This window comes from Neophocaena asiaeorientalis, unplaced genomic scaffold (assembly GCF_003031525.2).
Source record: "Neophocaena asiaeorientalis asiaeorientalis breed wild unplaced genomic scaffold, Neophocaena_asiaeorientalis_V1.1 scaffold217, whole genome shotgun sequence".
Taxonomy (NCBI): Eukaryota; Metazoa; Chordata; class Mammalia; order Artiodactyla; family Phocoenidae; genus Neophocaena; species Neophocaena asiaeorientalis.
The window spans coordinates 7,868,925-7,886,217 of NW_020172293.1; the positions used below are offsets into that span (position 1 = coordinate 7,868,925).

At 42.7% G+C, this 17,293-nt stretch overlaps 1 protein-coding gene across 4 annotated transcripts in view; it reads right to left on the reverse strand.

Annotated features, from left to right (window-relative positions):
* Positions 1-12,054: 12,054 nt before the first annotated feature.
* NRP1 (neuropilin 1) overlaps positions 12,055-17,293 on the reverse strand; it is a 138,940-nt gene continuing 133,701 nt past the window's right edge. For all 4 annotated transcript variants that reach the window (XM_024766088.1, XM_024766079.1, XM_024766075.1 and 1 more), the window contains exons 17-18: positions 16,960-17,010; positions 12,055-14,886 (exon numbers count right to left, since the gene is read on the reverse strand). In XM_024766088.1, the coding sequence (XP_024621856.1) occupies positions 14,597-14,886; positions 16,960-17,010 (341 nt within the window). In that variant the 3' untranslated portion in view covers positions 12,055-14,596. The remainder of the gene's footprint in view (positions 14,887-16,959; positions 17,011-17,293) is intronic.

The window sequence follows — 17,293 nt, forward strand, 5'->3', positions numbered from 1 at the left end:
AAAAAGAAAAAGATGGGAACATCCTCTCAGTTTGAATAACTCAAGGTTTGGTGCTGTTAGTGAGCATCCTTGGGATTCCTTTGAGCCACCCATGTGTGTCCTCCCTCCTGGGTCGGGGTGAGGGGCAGAATCAGGTGAGAAGCCAGGCTGTGCTGTACCTCCTTGTTGCTTCTGGCTGCTCTAGAGTTTTCTGTTAGTTTCATTTTAGGTTTTGAAGTTTAGTGAAGTAGGTTGTAGTCATTACCATGTTTAATTGATTTTTCTGCTATATTAATCTCATTTTCACAGTTATCAGAAGAGGGAAAGTTAGTGACATAAGGGGCTTTTTTAAAATTACTGTTTTTCTCTATTTTCTCTTTTACTATTTATAAATCTCCTTCCAGCATTCCCTATCTCCGTCTTTGCTTAATTTTCTTCATTGCACTTATGTAATGCAGACAAAGCACTATTCACCATTTTAGCTAAAAAGCCCCATAGTCTATCTCATTCATTGGCTATGTTCCTGTATTTCGTCAGCTTTTGCATTGTACTTGTTTTTCTAGCCATACTCCTATTTTATTACTTTAAAAGTATCATGTTTTTATATAAAATGAAATTTTAGGAGAAGGGAAAACATTTATACTTTATCTTTTTGAACAGAAGGGTCAAAGCTAGGTTTTTGGAGAACCTTCAGTCATCCTCAAGCAATACCACTCAGGAAGAGGTCTGCTTTGCTAACTAATCCTGTGGTAGCCCAGCTGTGCTGCAAAAATTTATCACTGCTGTTGGCATCCCACAGGCTAAACCACAGGCTATATGCCATTTTCAACCAGGTATCTAGAAAGTTTGTCTTCCACAATTGCTGGGAGATAGGCTTCTATGAGACCACAGATGATTTATCACTTAATAAATCCTATAAGGTGAGGATAAGTTCTAAGTTTAGCATCGATATTTCATATTATGAAAACATTACCTCTCTCTTTGATTGCTTTGTCATACCACCTGGACAAACATTTGAAAATTAGTAGACATATTATAATGAGGATAATAATCAAAACGCATCTTTGTATTATTCTCTGAATTTTTTTTTTTTCTTAATGGTTAAAGCAGACATACAATGTATGTCTAATAGGCCACAAACAGACTGTTTTGGTTAGCCTAAAGTTCAAATTAAATCATATATAAGCCAGAATGACTTCCCCATACCTCAATATGTGAAAATTTCTTCCATCATTTTCCCCTTTTAATTGCAAATCTTTCCATAGAAAGCATTGATAATCAATATTTTTTCCAGCATTGCCAGGGTGGCTCAGTGGCCTGCTCTGGGTCCATTCATGTCCCCTTGTTGCTAGGCCTGCTTTTTGTTTATATATTGGCCTAGTTGTCCATGTTGGGGGGAAACTAATCAGGCATAACAAACAAGTACAGAGGTTTGCTGAAGGGGAAACATTTTACAGGCTATACATTTTAGCACTTATACCCAATTGTCACACAAGCATTGTACATGTGCTTTTAGCAGTAAACTTAAAGCCAGCAGTGATACACATCATAAGTAATTATGCTCTGTGATAACTTCATAAGACATTTTTTTTCAGTCCTGAACACTGGGGTCAAAAATACGGTTTGAAGCAAAACAATAACTTTCCATTAGAATTCTTTAAATTTCTTACCCAGTTCAGCAGTATGATCTGAAAGTTACCAAATGTTTTCCATATAATATTGTACCAAATAATCCTAGTTACTTTAATATTCTTTTGTTTCTTTTTTGGCCATGTGGCATGGCTTGCAGGATCCTGGCTCCCTGACCAGGGACTGAACATGTGCCCTTGTTAGTGAAAGCGATAAGTCCCAACCCTGGACCACCAGGGAATTCTCAACTTTAATATTTCTGAGATGCCTAGGGGCCCTTTGGAATACTCAAAGTTAGCTAGAGAAAGAAACTTACAATCTGTTATCAAAAGCAGTTCAATATTCCAGAAAAACTTTGTTCTCTCAACAGAGAGAGAAAACCAAATTCCAGTCTTATGCTAGCTTACTATATATAACAAAATTCATTTATCTAATTAAATTCAATCTAAATCAAACTTGACAATATACAATTCTCTCAAAGTTCCTTTTTCACAAACCTTTTATCACTTTCTGGACCCATATTAATTTTTCACTTATTTTCCCCATATATAAGCAAAACAGCTCTAGGACAAAATACTTCTTCTTTTTTTCTTCAAAAAAATATCTCCATTCTTTATACCTTCTCTTGCTGACAGCACATATCTTACTTGCTTCACACACTGAAATGCTTCCCTTATCATTTTAGTAGCTTTAATTACATATTACAATTTTTAACCCTTAAAATCTTAACAAAACCAAGAAACAAGTAATTGAACTGTCTGTTATACCAGCATCTGTAAAAACTATTTTTAAGTAAACATCCCTGAAACATAATTACTCTGAAAGTGTTTATCCAAAAGCTTTTATCCAATTTATCTCTGTTTTATTATTTATGGCAATATCACACATAGACATATGTGCCTCCAGACAGAGACCTCATAGCTTTAACTTAAAACTTATTCATGAATCAAATATTTTAATACAGAGCTCATTAGTGTATTAATAACAGTTGGAGTAAGTTAAGTTTACAAACTTCAGTTTAAAATATCTTTCCTCCTTTTTTTCCCCTGGCTTGAAGTTCTACTAATTAACCCAAGGCTGAAGTCTCAGGCAAAGTGGGCTGTTTTTGTATTTCAAGGACATGATATGAGTTAACTTCAAGTTTTTTACTAGGAACTTTTGTTCTCTTGGATTCAGAATTCTGAAATTTTTTTTTTTTTTAATCAAGCCAGCTTTCTCTAACTGCATATGTGAAAAGAACCAGTTTTGGAATTTCAAGAGTTTCATCTTAACCAATTTTCTCCAGAGTCTAAAGAATACTGTTGCCATACATTGTTTAAAATTTTATCTTTCTTTTTCTTTAGTCATAATCTCATAGCTAAAATTTTTCTAATAAATTGAACCTGAATTTATCATTTTACAAAAGACAACAAAGATACCAATCACACAAATGGAATATACATTCACACACCACAAGACAGAACTGTCCCAATCCTCCAAGACGACCGATACGGTGTCCCAAACAAACACGTCCCCAACATAAATGGTCCTCGACGTCAGACACACGTCAGAACCAACTGGCAAAATGCCCAACAGCGCTTCATGCTCACAAATGGTCCTCGACGTCAGACACACATCAGAACCAACTGGTAAAATGCCCAACAGCACTTCATGCTCACAAATGGTCCTCGACGTCAGAACCAACTGGCAAAATGCCCAACAGTGCTTCGTGCTCACAAATGGTCCTCGACGTCAGACACACGTCAGAACCAACTGGCAAAATGCCCAACAGCGCTTCGTGCTCAAAAGACAAGTTTGCCCGGGAAACACCAGTGGACTTACTTGGTCTTGGAGCTCGTCAGCATGTCCAGATGCATGTTTCTGTTCCACCAAGGAAAAGGGTACGTTGACAGCCAGTGCCGAGCAGGGGAGAAACAGGGAGGATCCCCCAAACACATGGTTTCGGCAGCTGCTAGGAGCGTCCCCGCAAACCCCACTCCCGGGGCCAGCGAGCCTCGAGCAGCGGCTCCTCCCAGCCATCCCGGCGCGTCATCATGGCGGCTCATCTCGGGAAAACCCCGGGAGCAGATGTCGCGAGAGTGCAGCAGCCCCAGGTTGGGAGCCAGAAACTGTAACCGGAAGTGGGGTAGGGCTGCTCGCCGCTGTAAAGCCAATGAAGAGGCCAGGTTGGTAGGAAGGAAAGTTTGCTTTATTTCAGAGGCCGGCAGCCTGAGCGGGGGAGGGGGCAGAGGCCTGTCCAAAGGCCGACTCCCGCGCTGACAATTAGTGGGCAAGAGCTTTTATAGATGTGGGGAGGGGGCTACACGCAGAAACAGCGCAGTCAGCTCTGACAGTCATCTTGACGTTGGTCATCGGAGGTCTGATCGGCATCTTGATTGTTTTAAGTAGTTAATCTTCAGTTCCAGGGTTACTTTTTCCCCATTTCTTTGAGTCCAGTTCTCAGAACTGTGGAAGCTTATGTCATGGCTACAGTCTGGACATCACGCAGTTAACTTCACCCACCTGGTGGGGCTTTCAACATCTATAAGACAGCTCACGGGAGCTGTTTTCCCTTGTTTCTGTAATTTCTCACTTCTCTGATTAAACTTATTGTTTGACTAAAATTTTTCCACAGACATAAGGTAGTCTGAGGACATGGTGGGCAAGGACCATAGGGTCCTGGTCCGTTTCAGTAGGGTGTGAAAGAAATGTCGTTTAAGAAAAAAATCTTGATATGTGAACCCTCCAAGTTCTTGCTCCATAACGAACTCCTGGTAGGTTAAACCTGCCCCTAAATTTTCCCCTCATTTCCCATTTCCATGAAAGTTCTCTTATTCCAACCAATCACCATGGCTCCTTTATTCAGCAAATATTTATTTAGCACTTACCGTGTGCCAGACACTATTCTGTATGCTGTGGAAACTGCAGTGAACTAAACAGATGAAAGTCACTGCCCTCGTGGAATTTGCATTCTATCAGTGTAGATGGATAATAAAATAAATGAGTAAAGTATACAGTAAACAAAAAGGTGATAATTTCTATGGAAAGAAAGAAAATAGGGAACGGAGATGGGATAGGACTCTGGATATAATTTGCCCTCCTTTCTTATGTTTTGGACACAGACTTTTCCCCGTCTCCCATCTGGACAGCTGAGATGCACGAGGACTTTACAAATGACTAAATAGTACTAAAATGAATTAATACTAAGTGGCTAGTTATTAAGGGAGATTCAAGTTGAAATACACAGAACATACTTGAAGTATAAAAAAGTGTGCTCCCAGGACTCACGGAGCCTGTCTCCTTTCACACACTGCTTCCTGACCTCCCTAGTCTCTGGACAGAAGGGCTGCAATAATTCCACAGGCCCTTAGCCCAGGTGCTGCACATCTTCTCCGCTGACCTGTCCCCACATGCAGGAGGCCCCTCACAAGCCAATGTTCAGGAGTCTCATCTTTGACACGAGATGTCTCATTTTATTTGCCCACTCCCCCTAAGTTACTCTTCTCCCTGAGCTGTGATTGGTTTCCAGCCTGAGAGGCACCTCACTGCCCCAGGTGGTGGGGGTCATGGATGATCTCGTCCGCCTTCTCCAGCAGGACTGCCCTTGTGGGTTGTGGCAGCGACACCCACTCCTTATGGGATATACATGCACTCCCCACTTTGCTCAGAGCCTTCACAGTTTGGTGGGGCCATACGTCGGTCTCAGGCAGCATTGAAGAAACAGTGAACAAACTTTCTCGTCTTCTCTGGCACAAAGGCTAGAAGCCCATGCTCTGACTGGCATTACAGCAAGAGGTGGAAACAGCCCAGATCCTTGAACAGGGCTGACATGCAGAGCTACCAAACCCATAGTAGACTCCGTGTGGGTAAAACATACACCTTTATGTGTTGAGCCACTAAAACTGGAAGTTTCTTTCCTACCACAGCATAGTTAAACTAATACCCAGCCTAATAGTCAAGTGAGATCACAGCGCTGGGCATTCCAAAGCATTCCGATAACACTTGACATTTGGCAACAAGGAGACCATTACTTCACACGGAGGAGGCCGTGTGGGGCAGCATCTCAGATTACAAACTTTGGGTTAGACAGAACTGGGTTTGAATCTTGCAGATGCTACATACTAACTGGTTGTGAGACATGAGTCATATTGCTCAGCCTTTCTGAACCTCAGTTTTTGTAACCTCAATTCATCAGGTTGTTTTAAGGGTTGATGGAAACATCTAGTAAGGCTTGGTACACAGTAAACACACAGAAAATCGTAGCAGTCATGATGATAAGGAGTTCAGAAGTTTACGTAGAGTAGATTCAATAATGTGCTCACCGATTAGCCGAACCACACACATCTGATGTCCGAGCTCTGGGTGCTTAGGGAACAGAGAACAAAACCAAACTGGTGTCACTGCCTGGACCTCTCCAACCACCCAAACTTTCTAATAAATACATGAAAATAAATCAAAGGGATGATTTGTTATTTGGATGACCGAAAGAGTATTTCTTCTTAAAACTCATAGGAACTTAGGTAACTTAAATATATATAAAATTAAAAGTTGACCCAAGAAAAAATATGTTTAAGACTCCAGATACAAGGTCTTTTTAGATAGAGGACATGAATCACAGCAGAAATTTTGAAAATGATCTGAGGGTAATGATTGAATCTGCTTTAAATACATCGCGAGGAGTAGCTTCAAGATGGCAGCGGAGTAAGATGTGGAGATCACCTTCCTCCCCACAGATACACCAGAAATACATCCACACGTGGAACAACTCCTACAGAACACCTACTGAACGCTGGCAGAAGACCTCAGACCTCCCAAAGGGCAAGAAACTCCCCATGTACCTGGGTAGGGAAAAGAAAAAAGAAAAAACAGAGACAAAATAATAGGGACGGGACCTGCACCAGTGGGAGGGAGCTGTGAAGGAGGAAATGTTTCCACACACTAGGAGACCCTTCGCGGGCGGAGACTGCGGGTGGCGGAGGGGGGAAGCTTCGGAGCCGCGGAGGAGAGCGCAGCAACAGGGGTGCGGAGACCAAAGCGGAGAGATTCCCACACAGAGGATCAGGGCCGACCGGCACTCACCAGCCCGAGAGGCTTGTCTGCTCACCCGCAGGGGCGGGCGGGGCTGGGAACTGAGGCTCGGGCTTCGGTCTGAGCGCAGGGAGAGGACTGGCGTTGGCGGCGTGAACACAGCCTGCAGGGGGTTAGTGCACCACGGCTAGCCGGGAGGGATTCCGGGTAAAAGTCTGGAGCTGCCGAGGAGGCAAGAGACATTTTCTTGCCTCTTTGTTTTCTGGTGCTCGAGGAGAGGGGATTAAGATTGCTGCTTAAAGGACCTCCAGAGACGGGCGCGAGCCGCGGCTAAAAGCACAGACCCCAGAGACGGGGATGAGACGCTAACGCTGCTGCTGCCGCCACCAAGAAGCCTGTGTGCGAGCACAGGTCACTGTCCACACCCCCCTTCCGGGGAGCCTGTGCAGCCCACCACTGACAAGTTCCCGGGATCCAGGGACAATTTTCCCGGGAGAACGCACGGCGCGCTTCCGCTGGTGCAACGTCACGCCGGCCTCTGCCGCCGCAGCCCCGCCCCGCACTCCGTGCCCCTCCCTCCCCCGGCCTGAGTGAGGCAGAGCCCCCGAATCAGCGGCTCCTTTAACCCCGTCCTGTCTGAGCGAAGAACAGACGCCCTCCGGCGACCTACACGCAGAGGCGGGGCCAAATCCAAAGCTGAGCCCCAGGAGCTGTGCGAACAAAGAAGAAAAAGGGAAATCTCTCCCAGCAGCCTCAGGAGCAGCGGATTAAATCTCCACAGTCAACTTAATGCACCCTGCATCTGTGGAATACTTGAATAGACAACGAATCATCCCAAATTGAGGAGGTGGACTTTGGGAGCAAAGATATATATATATTTTTCCCTTTTCCTCTTTTTGTGAGTGTGTACTTGTATGCTTCTGTGTGTGATTTTGTCTGTATAGCTTTACATTTACCATTTGTCCTAGGGTTCTTTCTGTCCGTTTTGGAGGTTTTTTTTACTATTTAAAATTTTTTCTTAAAAATTATTTTTTATTTTAGTAACTTTATTTCATTTTACTTTATTTTATTTTATTTTATCTTCTTTCTTTCTTTCTAATTTTTCTCCCTTTTATTCTGTGCCATGTGGAAGATAGGCTCTTGGTGCTCCAGCCAGGCATCAGGGCTGTGCCGCTGAGGTGGGAGAGCCAAGTTCAGGACACTAGTCCACAAGAGACCTCCCAACATTTCTCCAAAGAAGATATTCAGATGGCCAATAAACACATGAAAGAATGCTTAACATCATTAATCATTAGAGAAATGCAAATCGAACCTACAATGAGATATCATCCCACACCGGTCAGAATGGCCATCATCAAAAAATCTACAAACAATAAATGCTGAAGAGGGTGTGGAGAAAAGAGAACCAACCCTCTTGCACTGTTGGTGGGAATGTAAATTGATACAGCCTCTATGGAGAACAGTATGGAGGTTCCTTAAAAAGCTAAAAATAGAACTACCATACGACCCAGCAATCCCACTACTGGGCATATACCCTGAGAAAACCATAATTCAAAAAGAGTCATGTACCAAAATGTTCACTGCAGCTCTATTTACAATAGCCAGGACATGTAAGCAACCTAAGTGTCCATCAACAGATGAATGGATAAAGATGTGGCTCATATGTACAATGGAATATTACTCAGCCATAAAAAGAAACGAAATTGAGTTATTTGTAGTGAGGTGGATGGACCTAGAGTCTGTCACACAGCGTGAAGTAAGTCAGAAAGAGAAAAACAAATACCGTATGCTAACACATATACATGGAATCTAAAAAAACTAACAAAAAAAAAGGTCATGAAGAACCTAGGGGCAAGACAGGAATAAAGACACACACCTACTAGAGAATGGAGTTGAGGATATGGGGAGGGGGAAGGGTAAGCTGCGACAAAGTGAGAGAGTGGCATGGACATATATACACTACCAAACGTAAAATAGATAGCTAGTGGGAAGCAGCTGCATAGCACAGGGAGATCAGCTCGGTGCTTTGTGACCACCTAGAGGGGTGGGATTGGGAGAGTGGGAGGGAGGGAGATGCAAGAAGGAAGAGATATGGGAACATATGTATATGTATAACTGATTCAGTTTGTTATAAGTCAGAAACTAACACACCATTGTAAAGCAATTATACTCCAATAAAGATGTTAAAAAATATATATCGCATATTCAAAGTCAAGAAGCATTTTAATAAACATTGAAAATCTTCAGAAATTGGACAAAAGTAGAGCAGTGACAGCCTAAGAAGCCATGGAATGGTTTCCAGACAGGATTACATCAAGATGGTTAGTTTTGCCAGCATCACGTCTCTGCAAGATGATGACGGGGCCGTGAAGAAGGGTGCGAAGTTAACTCATGTCAAAAGTGATGGTCGGGGGAGATGCCCAAATCACTGAAAGGAGCATTACAAAGACTAGAACCTGCTCTCCATCCCGAGAAGTCATCTCAATCAAGCTGCCGAAGGGTGAGACTCAATTGTACCATTCCCAGACAGCAGGTCCATTTCAATCCAACATTCTGCCAGAGCAAGTGACTTTCCAACTCTATTAATAGGGCAGTGATAAAATTTGGTATTGGCTATGAATGTTTCACGTTTATGGAACTCCTACATCATAATAGGTACCATTCTAGTTAGACGTGGAGATGAGAGACAATCTTTCTATAAAGAAAAGCCTTCTCTTGGGAGTCACCGTTGGACAACAAAACTCTACTGTCTGATAGTTTCTCACTTATTTGTAATAAGGACCCTAAGGAACAAGAGTAGAAATTATTGAAGAACGATTAAATTGGGTTCACCCTACTTTTACCATTCAGGATTTTAAAGCCATTGGAAAGTAGTAAACTGTGTGAGATGAATGAGGCAACTTCTTTTGAACAGGAAGATTTGGCTTTTCACAAATTGGTCCTCCCCCTTGACTCCTGACCGCACCGTGATGAGTAACAGAGTATTCGCTTTGGTCTATAGCACTTTAAGTTTTCCACCAAGCAACATACTTTGTGAGCACTCTCTTCCTCTCAGAAAAGTCCACATGTAGGGCTCTCACCATCAATGAGGCAGGATGGCTGCAACGTGCTTCTGGGCTAAGTAAGTGGGATTTCCAATTTCCTAATTTTACTTTGTTTTCCAGGCTGCATTGTGCTCAGGCTCTTCTGTAACGTGCTCTGAGAAACCCGCAGTGATGTGTTCTCTGTCTTGGAGTGTCTCAAAACCACCAGGCAAATTCTGGAACCACTAGCTTAGTGTACCTGCAGGCGGGGTCGGTGCTTCTCAGACCTGAATGGATGGGCGTATGGGTCATCTGGGGAATCTTGTTAAAATGACTCAGCAAGTCTGGGGTGTGGCCTGATACTCTGCATTTCTAACAGGCCTCCAGGTGGTGCTGTTGCTCCTGGTTCTTGAGTAGCCAGTCCCTCTGTGGGCACCTGTCGAGATCATGCAGTACTATGGCGTGGCAGGAGGAATGGAGGGGGAGATGAGACCAGATACGTGCTGGACTCATTCCTCAACCTGCCTAAACTTTGCAATCCTCATTTATAAAGTGGAATAATGAGAAAGCTTAGCTCCCAGAGCTGCTGTGAAAATAGAATGCTCTCAATATTAAGAAGTATAGTGTTATCACCGTACAAGATTCCCATAGAGTTTAGTCCTTCTCTCCTAAAATGATAGAATTGGTTAATGGGAACTTTACTGCTACTAAGAAGTGGCATACGTGTGATAACGTGATGCTCTTATCTGTATCATCTTGCAATGTTTCTTTGGAATATTAAAAAAAAAAAATGCCAGAGATCATCCTGGTCTCACTTGCTTCTTGGTGCTAAGTTGTACTCAGTTTGAAGCTCCCTTCCCTCTGGCTTCTCAACCCCTGAGCTGAAAAGCTGCTTAAGACCCCTTCGTGGATAGAGTTTAGGGAAATAGAGCTAATTCTTGGCAGAACTGCTTTTCAATGCAACACAACAGCTCTATCACTGGGAAGCAGAAACATTATGGAATGCTACAAAATCCATCTGATTTGCAAAAAGATAAAGTGCAATCCAGCCCAAGTGGTGATTAATATGTTAGGAGGGAAGACAGGAGATGGAACAATAAATAATTTTCATGTTTGAAGTTAAATGTTTCAATCCTCGTGACCTATTTAATTCTTGACTTTGGGAAGAATTCTACAGTGATTTAGCTCATTAAACCCAGGAAGAAAAGCCTAGCTTAGCAGCTAACTAGGGAAAAGAAATGGGTGAAAAACATGTATGTTTAAGCTTTCTCAAACAATGAAATAGAAAACATTAATCTATATGGCCCTTAGCGTTCTTCAGAAAGTATCTCTGGATTAATTCTGATAGACTCCTTGTAAGTCATCATGTTTTCTGGAAACACCCATGAGCATAAATAGAATTTAAGTTCAGTAAAGTGATTACCCAACTCTGGATCTTTTCTCTAAGCAGAGAGACCTAAAACTCCACTGAATAGGGAAAATGTCCTCTTCTTAGTTAAATCCTGGAAGATGCCAAAGGTGTCAGTGTCCAGAGAGAAGTAGGAATATTGATTCACTGGGAAGAGCTGTGCAGAGCAGTCCACCCCTGTGCTTCAGAATTTAGTTTTCCTATAATCAGAGAAAGGTGAAGAAAGAACCATTAGCACATGGTGGGGATAAGGGGAGGCCAGTTGTGTTGCAACAAGTTTTTTTTGTTTTTTTGCGGTACGCGGGCCTCTCACTGTCGTGGCCTCTCCCGTTGTGGAGCACAGGCTCCGGACGCGCAGGCTCAGCGGCCACGGCTCACGGGCCCAGTCGCTCCGCGGCATGTAGGATCTTCCCGGACCGGGGCACGAACCCGTGTCCCCTGCATTGGCAGGCGGACTCTCAACCACTGTGCCACCAGGGAAGCCCGCAACAAGCTTTCTTAAGGGTTTACTCTACTCTACCCTACCCTCTTGACTTTATTATTATTATTATTACCACTACTATTATTTTAGTCCCAGATGGAAAAGAAATTTTCCTAAGAATTACCAAGTAGCTCAACTTTGCCCTTTCTCAAAATTTAGCATAGCTGCATGCCTAAACACTGTCAGATTTATTATCTATTTACTACAAGAACAAAACTTACCAACAGATATTTGGGAATTTCATTTAAAAAAAAAACTTTACTAAATGGAATATAGAAACATTTGACACAAGATTTGGAGTTGAAAATTTTCCATTTATAATGCCAAATTCTTCATGCCTTATCTTGACAAGTATCCAGTTTGGGTTGATATTCTTTCAGGAAATGTCTTCTTAATCTTCTCTCCTTATTAGGGTATTATTTTTAAAAGAGAACTTTAAAAAATCTTGAAAGTTATTTGATGCTGGAATAATACCAATGTCTTTAACAATAACAAAGCTAATATAATAAAAGCCATCAGGTTTGGGATATTTTAGGAAAATGTTTAATTCAACTGTTTCTTTGGAATGTAGTAGTCATAGTTTGGAATTTAAGTTACAGTTCAGTTCTGTGTGGTTTTTTATGCAACTCAGTGTCTGAGAATACAAATGTCATTTAAAGTTAAGGCTTCGCTGTTCATTTTGAATCAACAATTTACAAGTGTCATATTGTCATAGAAAATAAAAATTTCTGTAAAAAAAATTTGCACAAAATTTTATGATGGTACAAAACATGAAGCAATAATATACCAGTAAAATGAAAACATTTTACTACAGAAAGTTTTATAGATCTCAATAAAGAAAAAAATATGTTATTTTACACCTTTTAAAATTACGAAACAATCTAAAACAATATAAACTGAACATTTTGTAACACTGCCTTTACAAATTAATAACTTTATAAACATATAATTTTTAAATATATTTATCAGTGCAAGATACTTTCAAATTTAAAGTTGCAGTATCATTTTTCCTTGGCTGAAGACAACTGTAAGTCTGTTGCCTTAAAGGTAAATCAAGTCTTAATGCTTTCATCCTGGTACGATTATAACGGCTGAATGGATGCCTCTGGGGATAAGAATCTATTCTTCTTTCATAGTGATCAATACTTTCCTGGAAACAAAAGGCATTCTCAATTCAATTAGACCAGGATGAATGGACTTTCCCCTCCATGATGCAATGTGACTCCCACAAATATATTCGAGTGAGACCTACAGCAGTGCCGGAAGGGAGGAAGTTCTTACCTACAACGCGGCATGGCACAAATACACGGAAAACAACCAAAGCTTCTTTGGGTTAATTCAATGCTGCCTGATAAGATACTTACTTCTCTGTGCCATTGGAGGCTTAGGTCTTAACAGCCCCAAGGCAGGCTTTTTGTTTGTGAGGCACTGGAAGTTTCTAGAAGCATTCATTCAAGTCTCTGTTATTTCAGGGTTGCTGCAGACTGAATTTTTAAAAACATTTGTTTTGACTTTACTCATTTTCTTCCCCTCTGTCATCTTAAAATACTTCATCCCCAGGCACCATGATTTATTGTCGCTTTCTTAAATTAACTGTTCTTTCTTCCACTTCCCTTATCTGACTCAATACCAAAACAAGAAGGCTCTCACGGGTCATTTTTGTGTATTTGGATGTAAAAATCTCCTGTTTTTGGATATGGGGAGAACTCTATTCCTTTGGGTCTCACTTGAAAGCCAATTAGTATTATTTCTTCTCTCAACTTATCACTATTTTTATTAAATGCAAACATTTCTATTGAAGATCATTTCGATTGGAATAGACAGACAAATGGCTTAGGAAAAAAGATACTGTCACTTTAACCAGTTAACAAGGAAACCAAAGTTAGACTTTGGAGGGCAAAGTTAGGAATTTCCCTTATTTATTTATTTTCCAACATAAAGTCTAGTAAAAGTGTTCGCCATTACCAGCAGGTTAAAGCTGCAAGTTTCTTTTCTGGATAATGGCAAATGCTTAAATCCTAAGAGAGGAAAAAGACAGAGAGATAGGAGAGAAAGAGTTTACATTTGAAAATACATTCCATATGAAAGAACAGTAAGAGAATATTGCAGCTTTATACAAAAGGGTCAAGAGACATGAAATTGAACTACGGAAAAAGCAGAACAATTAAGCCACGTTGCCAAATCTTCGGAGCCCTTGCCTACCCGGAGGCTGATATCTCACACTAAAATATACTTTCTTCTTAGTCAGTGGGCCACCAGGGTCTGATTCAAGAGGAGGGCTTTCACCAGCGAGAAACAGGGCGGGTTAATGTAACACAATGAGAACCAGTACAAACAAAAAGGCACTTGAGAGGACGTAGACCAGCCAGTGCCAAGGATTCTTCGTTGTGGTTGTCGGCATCACACCCAGTTGCCAGCAGTGTTTGGTGATGGCACAGTTTTCTGTATGGAGTTCACAGCACAAGGTTGAGTACAACACTGGAAAACATCGAGGAAATCTGACGGTATTGCTTCGTAAACAGAGCTGACACGCTAGACTGGTACTGAGGCTACGGTACTTTAACTGAAAACATCCTACTCCTTCTTTGCCTATGCACAACGCGGGCGATGATACACAAGGCCAGCTTCCGGAGTCCACTGAAATGTGGTTACTCGAATATATTCTGGGCACTGGGCTGCAGGTAGCATGTCCGTCAAAAGGGCCCCACTGAATACACTTGGTGCCAGCATCTTGGATTTTGCAGTTTCCGAAAAGAATCCAGAAGAGAGAGAGAGAGAAGGGAAAGGGGAGTCCAAATGAACTATTAAGTCAATCATACTTGGTCTCAACACCAGCATTTGATTATTCAAAAGAAACCAACAGAAGGAAGCTGACTGTACAGGATTCCGATTGTTAACACAGCTAAGTCGTTCATGTCTGTCGGCCGAACTCATCGAAGCTCCTGAGAAAACCTGGCTTGGCATCATTAACGCACTTCCCAGCCCGAACAGTGAAAGATCAGCCGGTCCCCAGCTCAAGCTCTGTCCTCCGCTCCACTCTCCTGCTCGCCTGGTCACCTCTGTCTGCCTTCATGCCTCCGAGTAAGTACTCTGTGGATTCAGTTTGTCTTTTTTCAACTTCACGCCATCCACAAGTTCGAAGTTATAGTTCTCCAGGGCAGATAAGTTTCTTTCCGACATCCCGTTGTGCCAGCAGGCACAGTACAGCACGACCCCGCAGACGGCGCCCAGGAGGACGCCCAGGGCACTCATGGCGATGATGGTGATGAGGATAGGGTCCAGGGTCTTCAACACGTTGCCCGGCTTCCTGGAGATGTTCTCATCACCGTCTCCCGTGCCTTGGTATCCTGGGGTGCTCCCTGGGGAGAAAAACGAAATCGGCTCCATGAGCTGCCAACGTACCAGATGACAGTAGACAGAGAAATGGAGAAGGAGGAAAGAGAAAGGAGTGAAGCACACGTCCGGACTGGGCTGTCCTCCCCAAGAGCCTGTGGGGGATTTCTGCAGCGGGGGTTTGGCTCCCCCATCGCCAAGAAACACCAACGTTTAGGTTTGACTTATTGCTGGGAATTGAAGGTGGGAGGGAAGGGTATTGGGTGTTGGTGCTGCGATTCTGACAGGAAGCTTAGCGCATGGAAACCACTGACTCAGGGTTCAGTTCTAATCTAATTCCGATTTCATGCAGCCTGCCATCTGTGAGATTGTAATCTGTATTTATCGTCCTTGGCCAGATAAGAGGTCTGTAAACTTTGCAAAATGCTTCGTCACACATTTGTCTAGAGGGGGATTTAACCATTCCTGGCGCCTTTGCCTGATCCCAAAACCCGGCACGAGGAACCCGCCCAAGCTGTCCTTCAAGTTTCCTCCTTGAGTCAACGGTGGTTTCACTCACGAAGGAGAGGGCTTTCAGAAAGAAGGAGGGCATGCCTGCTGCTGACAGTTAAAGTGGCTTATGGCTCCAGTCTAGAAGCTGGGTCAGTGCTGTGCTGAATAGAACACATTTAATAATCAGCACCTCTGCTGCCCTGGTGGTTTCGCTGCAGATGGTCACACAGCTCTGCGCTCGGGCACTGGGGAAATGTTTTTTTTAAGAGTGGAACATGAGAAATTACTAACACGGGAGCTTTGCTTCTCATTACCTGGGACTAGAAATGAGAGAAAATGTCAATGTGCAACAGGCCTGGTGTTTACTTAATGGTGTTCTGATCAACAAGGATTCCAATCAAAGAAAACTAAAAATATGAGACGCAAGTCCCTAAATAGGGGGAAACAAGCCATAGGGACAATATTAATGTTCTCTCCCTTGATGCAACATTGTTTTGAAACAACCTCTAATAAAGTTTACAACCCAGTGTGGACTACATAACTAAGCTAAATGAGTCATGTGTTAATATGACCAACCGCAGACATGGGGCCATCTTTATTTGTCTCCATCAAGTCCAAGTCTGGCTATAGTAGGTCCACATTTCTAGTGGCAACAGGTGCTGCTGTTGATGGATAGGGCACAGAACTGCCGGCAGCAGCTGTGAGTGACGCTGGGGCAAGTGTCCAACACCACCACTGCTGGCAGGAGGCGCAGAGACTTCTGGGAATAAAATAATATCAGGCAAGGCCTAACTCCGACCAAACAAACGCCTTGCGTTGGATCACAAAGCAGTGTTCAACGAAAACACGCATTTTTGAGTTAATCGGTCTGAAGTCCGAGGCTACCATGTAATTTGCTGTGTTACTTAAGGCCAAGCCACTGCTCTGAGTTTCAATCTCATCTGTAAAATGGGGATAAATACACTCAGAGAGCGGCTGTGAGGATTAAATAAGATAACTTATGTAAAGCGATTGGAACATACTAGCTACTCAATAAACCCCCATCAGCATCGTCAGCATCATTGTCATCAATACTGTGATCATTATCGCAAAACGAGGGTTTCAGTAGAGGAGGCTGGGAACAGATGGCCCAAACAAAACAGATTATCACAGAAATTGGGTTCCCGGTCTCTAAAGATTATAGCTGGATATAAACCAGGAACAAGAATTTGGGCTGGTTTCAAATTATTATATGAAAATTATTGCAGGTCTTTGGGTAAGAAACAATCTTCACTAGTTTCCTGTGCCCATAGTTACAAAATGAGAGTGTTTCACGTCATTGCCCTCTGGGTCCCCTCTTGCAGCTCAGGCAGGGAATGGCCAGGGTAGCACACGTCCCCAGGGCTCACCCCCCTACACAGGCTGCGCCTCTTACGGCGTGAGGCTCCCAAGTCTGCAGAGCAGGTAGGAGAGGGCACTCTGACGACAGCCCAGGCACAGTACCACGGATGCGGGTGTTTATTTCATGTGAGCTGCTTTGATACACCAGAGTTCCAGAAAGCTTCTTCAGAAATATACTGAAAGCCACAGTAAAATATTTTAAAAATCGGTCAGCAAGACAAATTTACCTGTTTCGTCGATTTTACTTTCCGGGTTCTTTTTATCCAGGTCTGCTGGTTCTGACAAGTCAAACAAAATTGAAAGAGATATTTGAACTGCCAACCAAATACAGTACACACAAACTACATAAACCTTCACACACACACACACACACACACACACACATACACACACACACACACACACCACTAATGGCTCTGCTGGGTTTCCTTTGGAGTTTTTAGTACAATCTGACCCCACCAAGTAACTGGAGAGCTATAGAGAGGCAGTGTTAAATGACTAGGGAATTGGTGTCAGATCTAAATCCAGGAAGCACTACTGGAGCAGAGTGTGTTGTCTTAG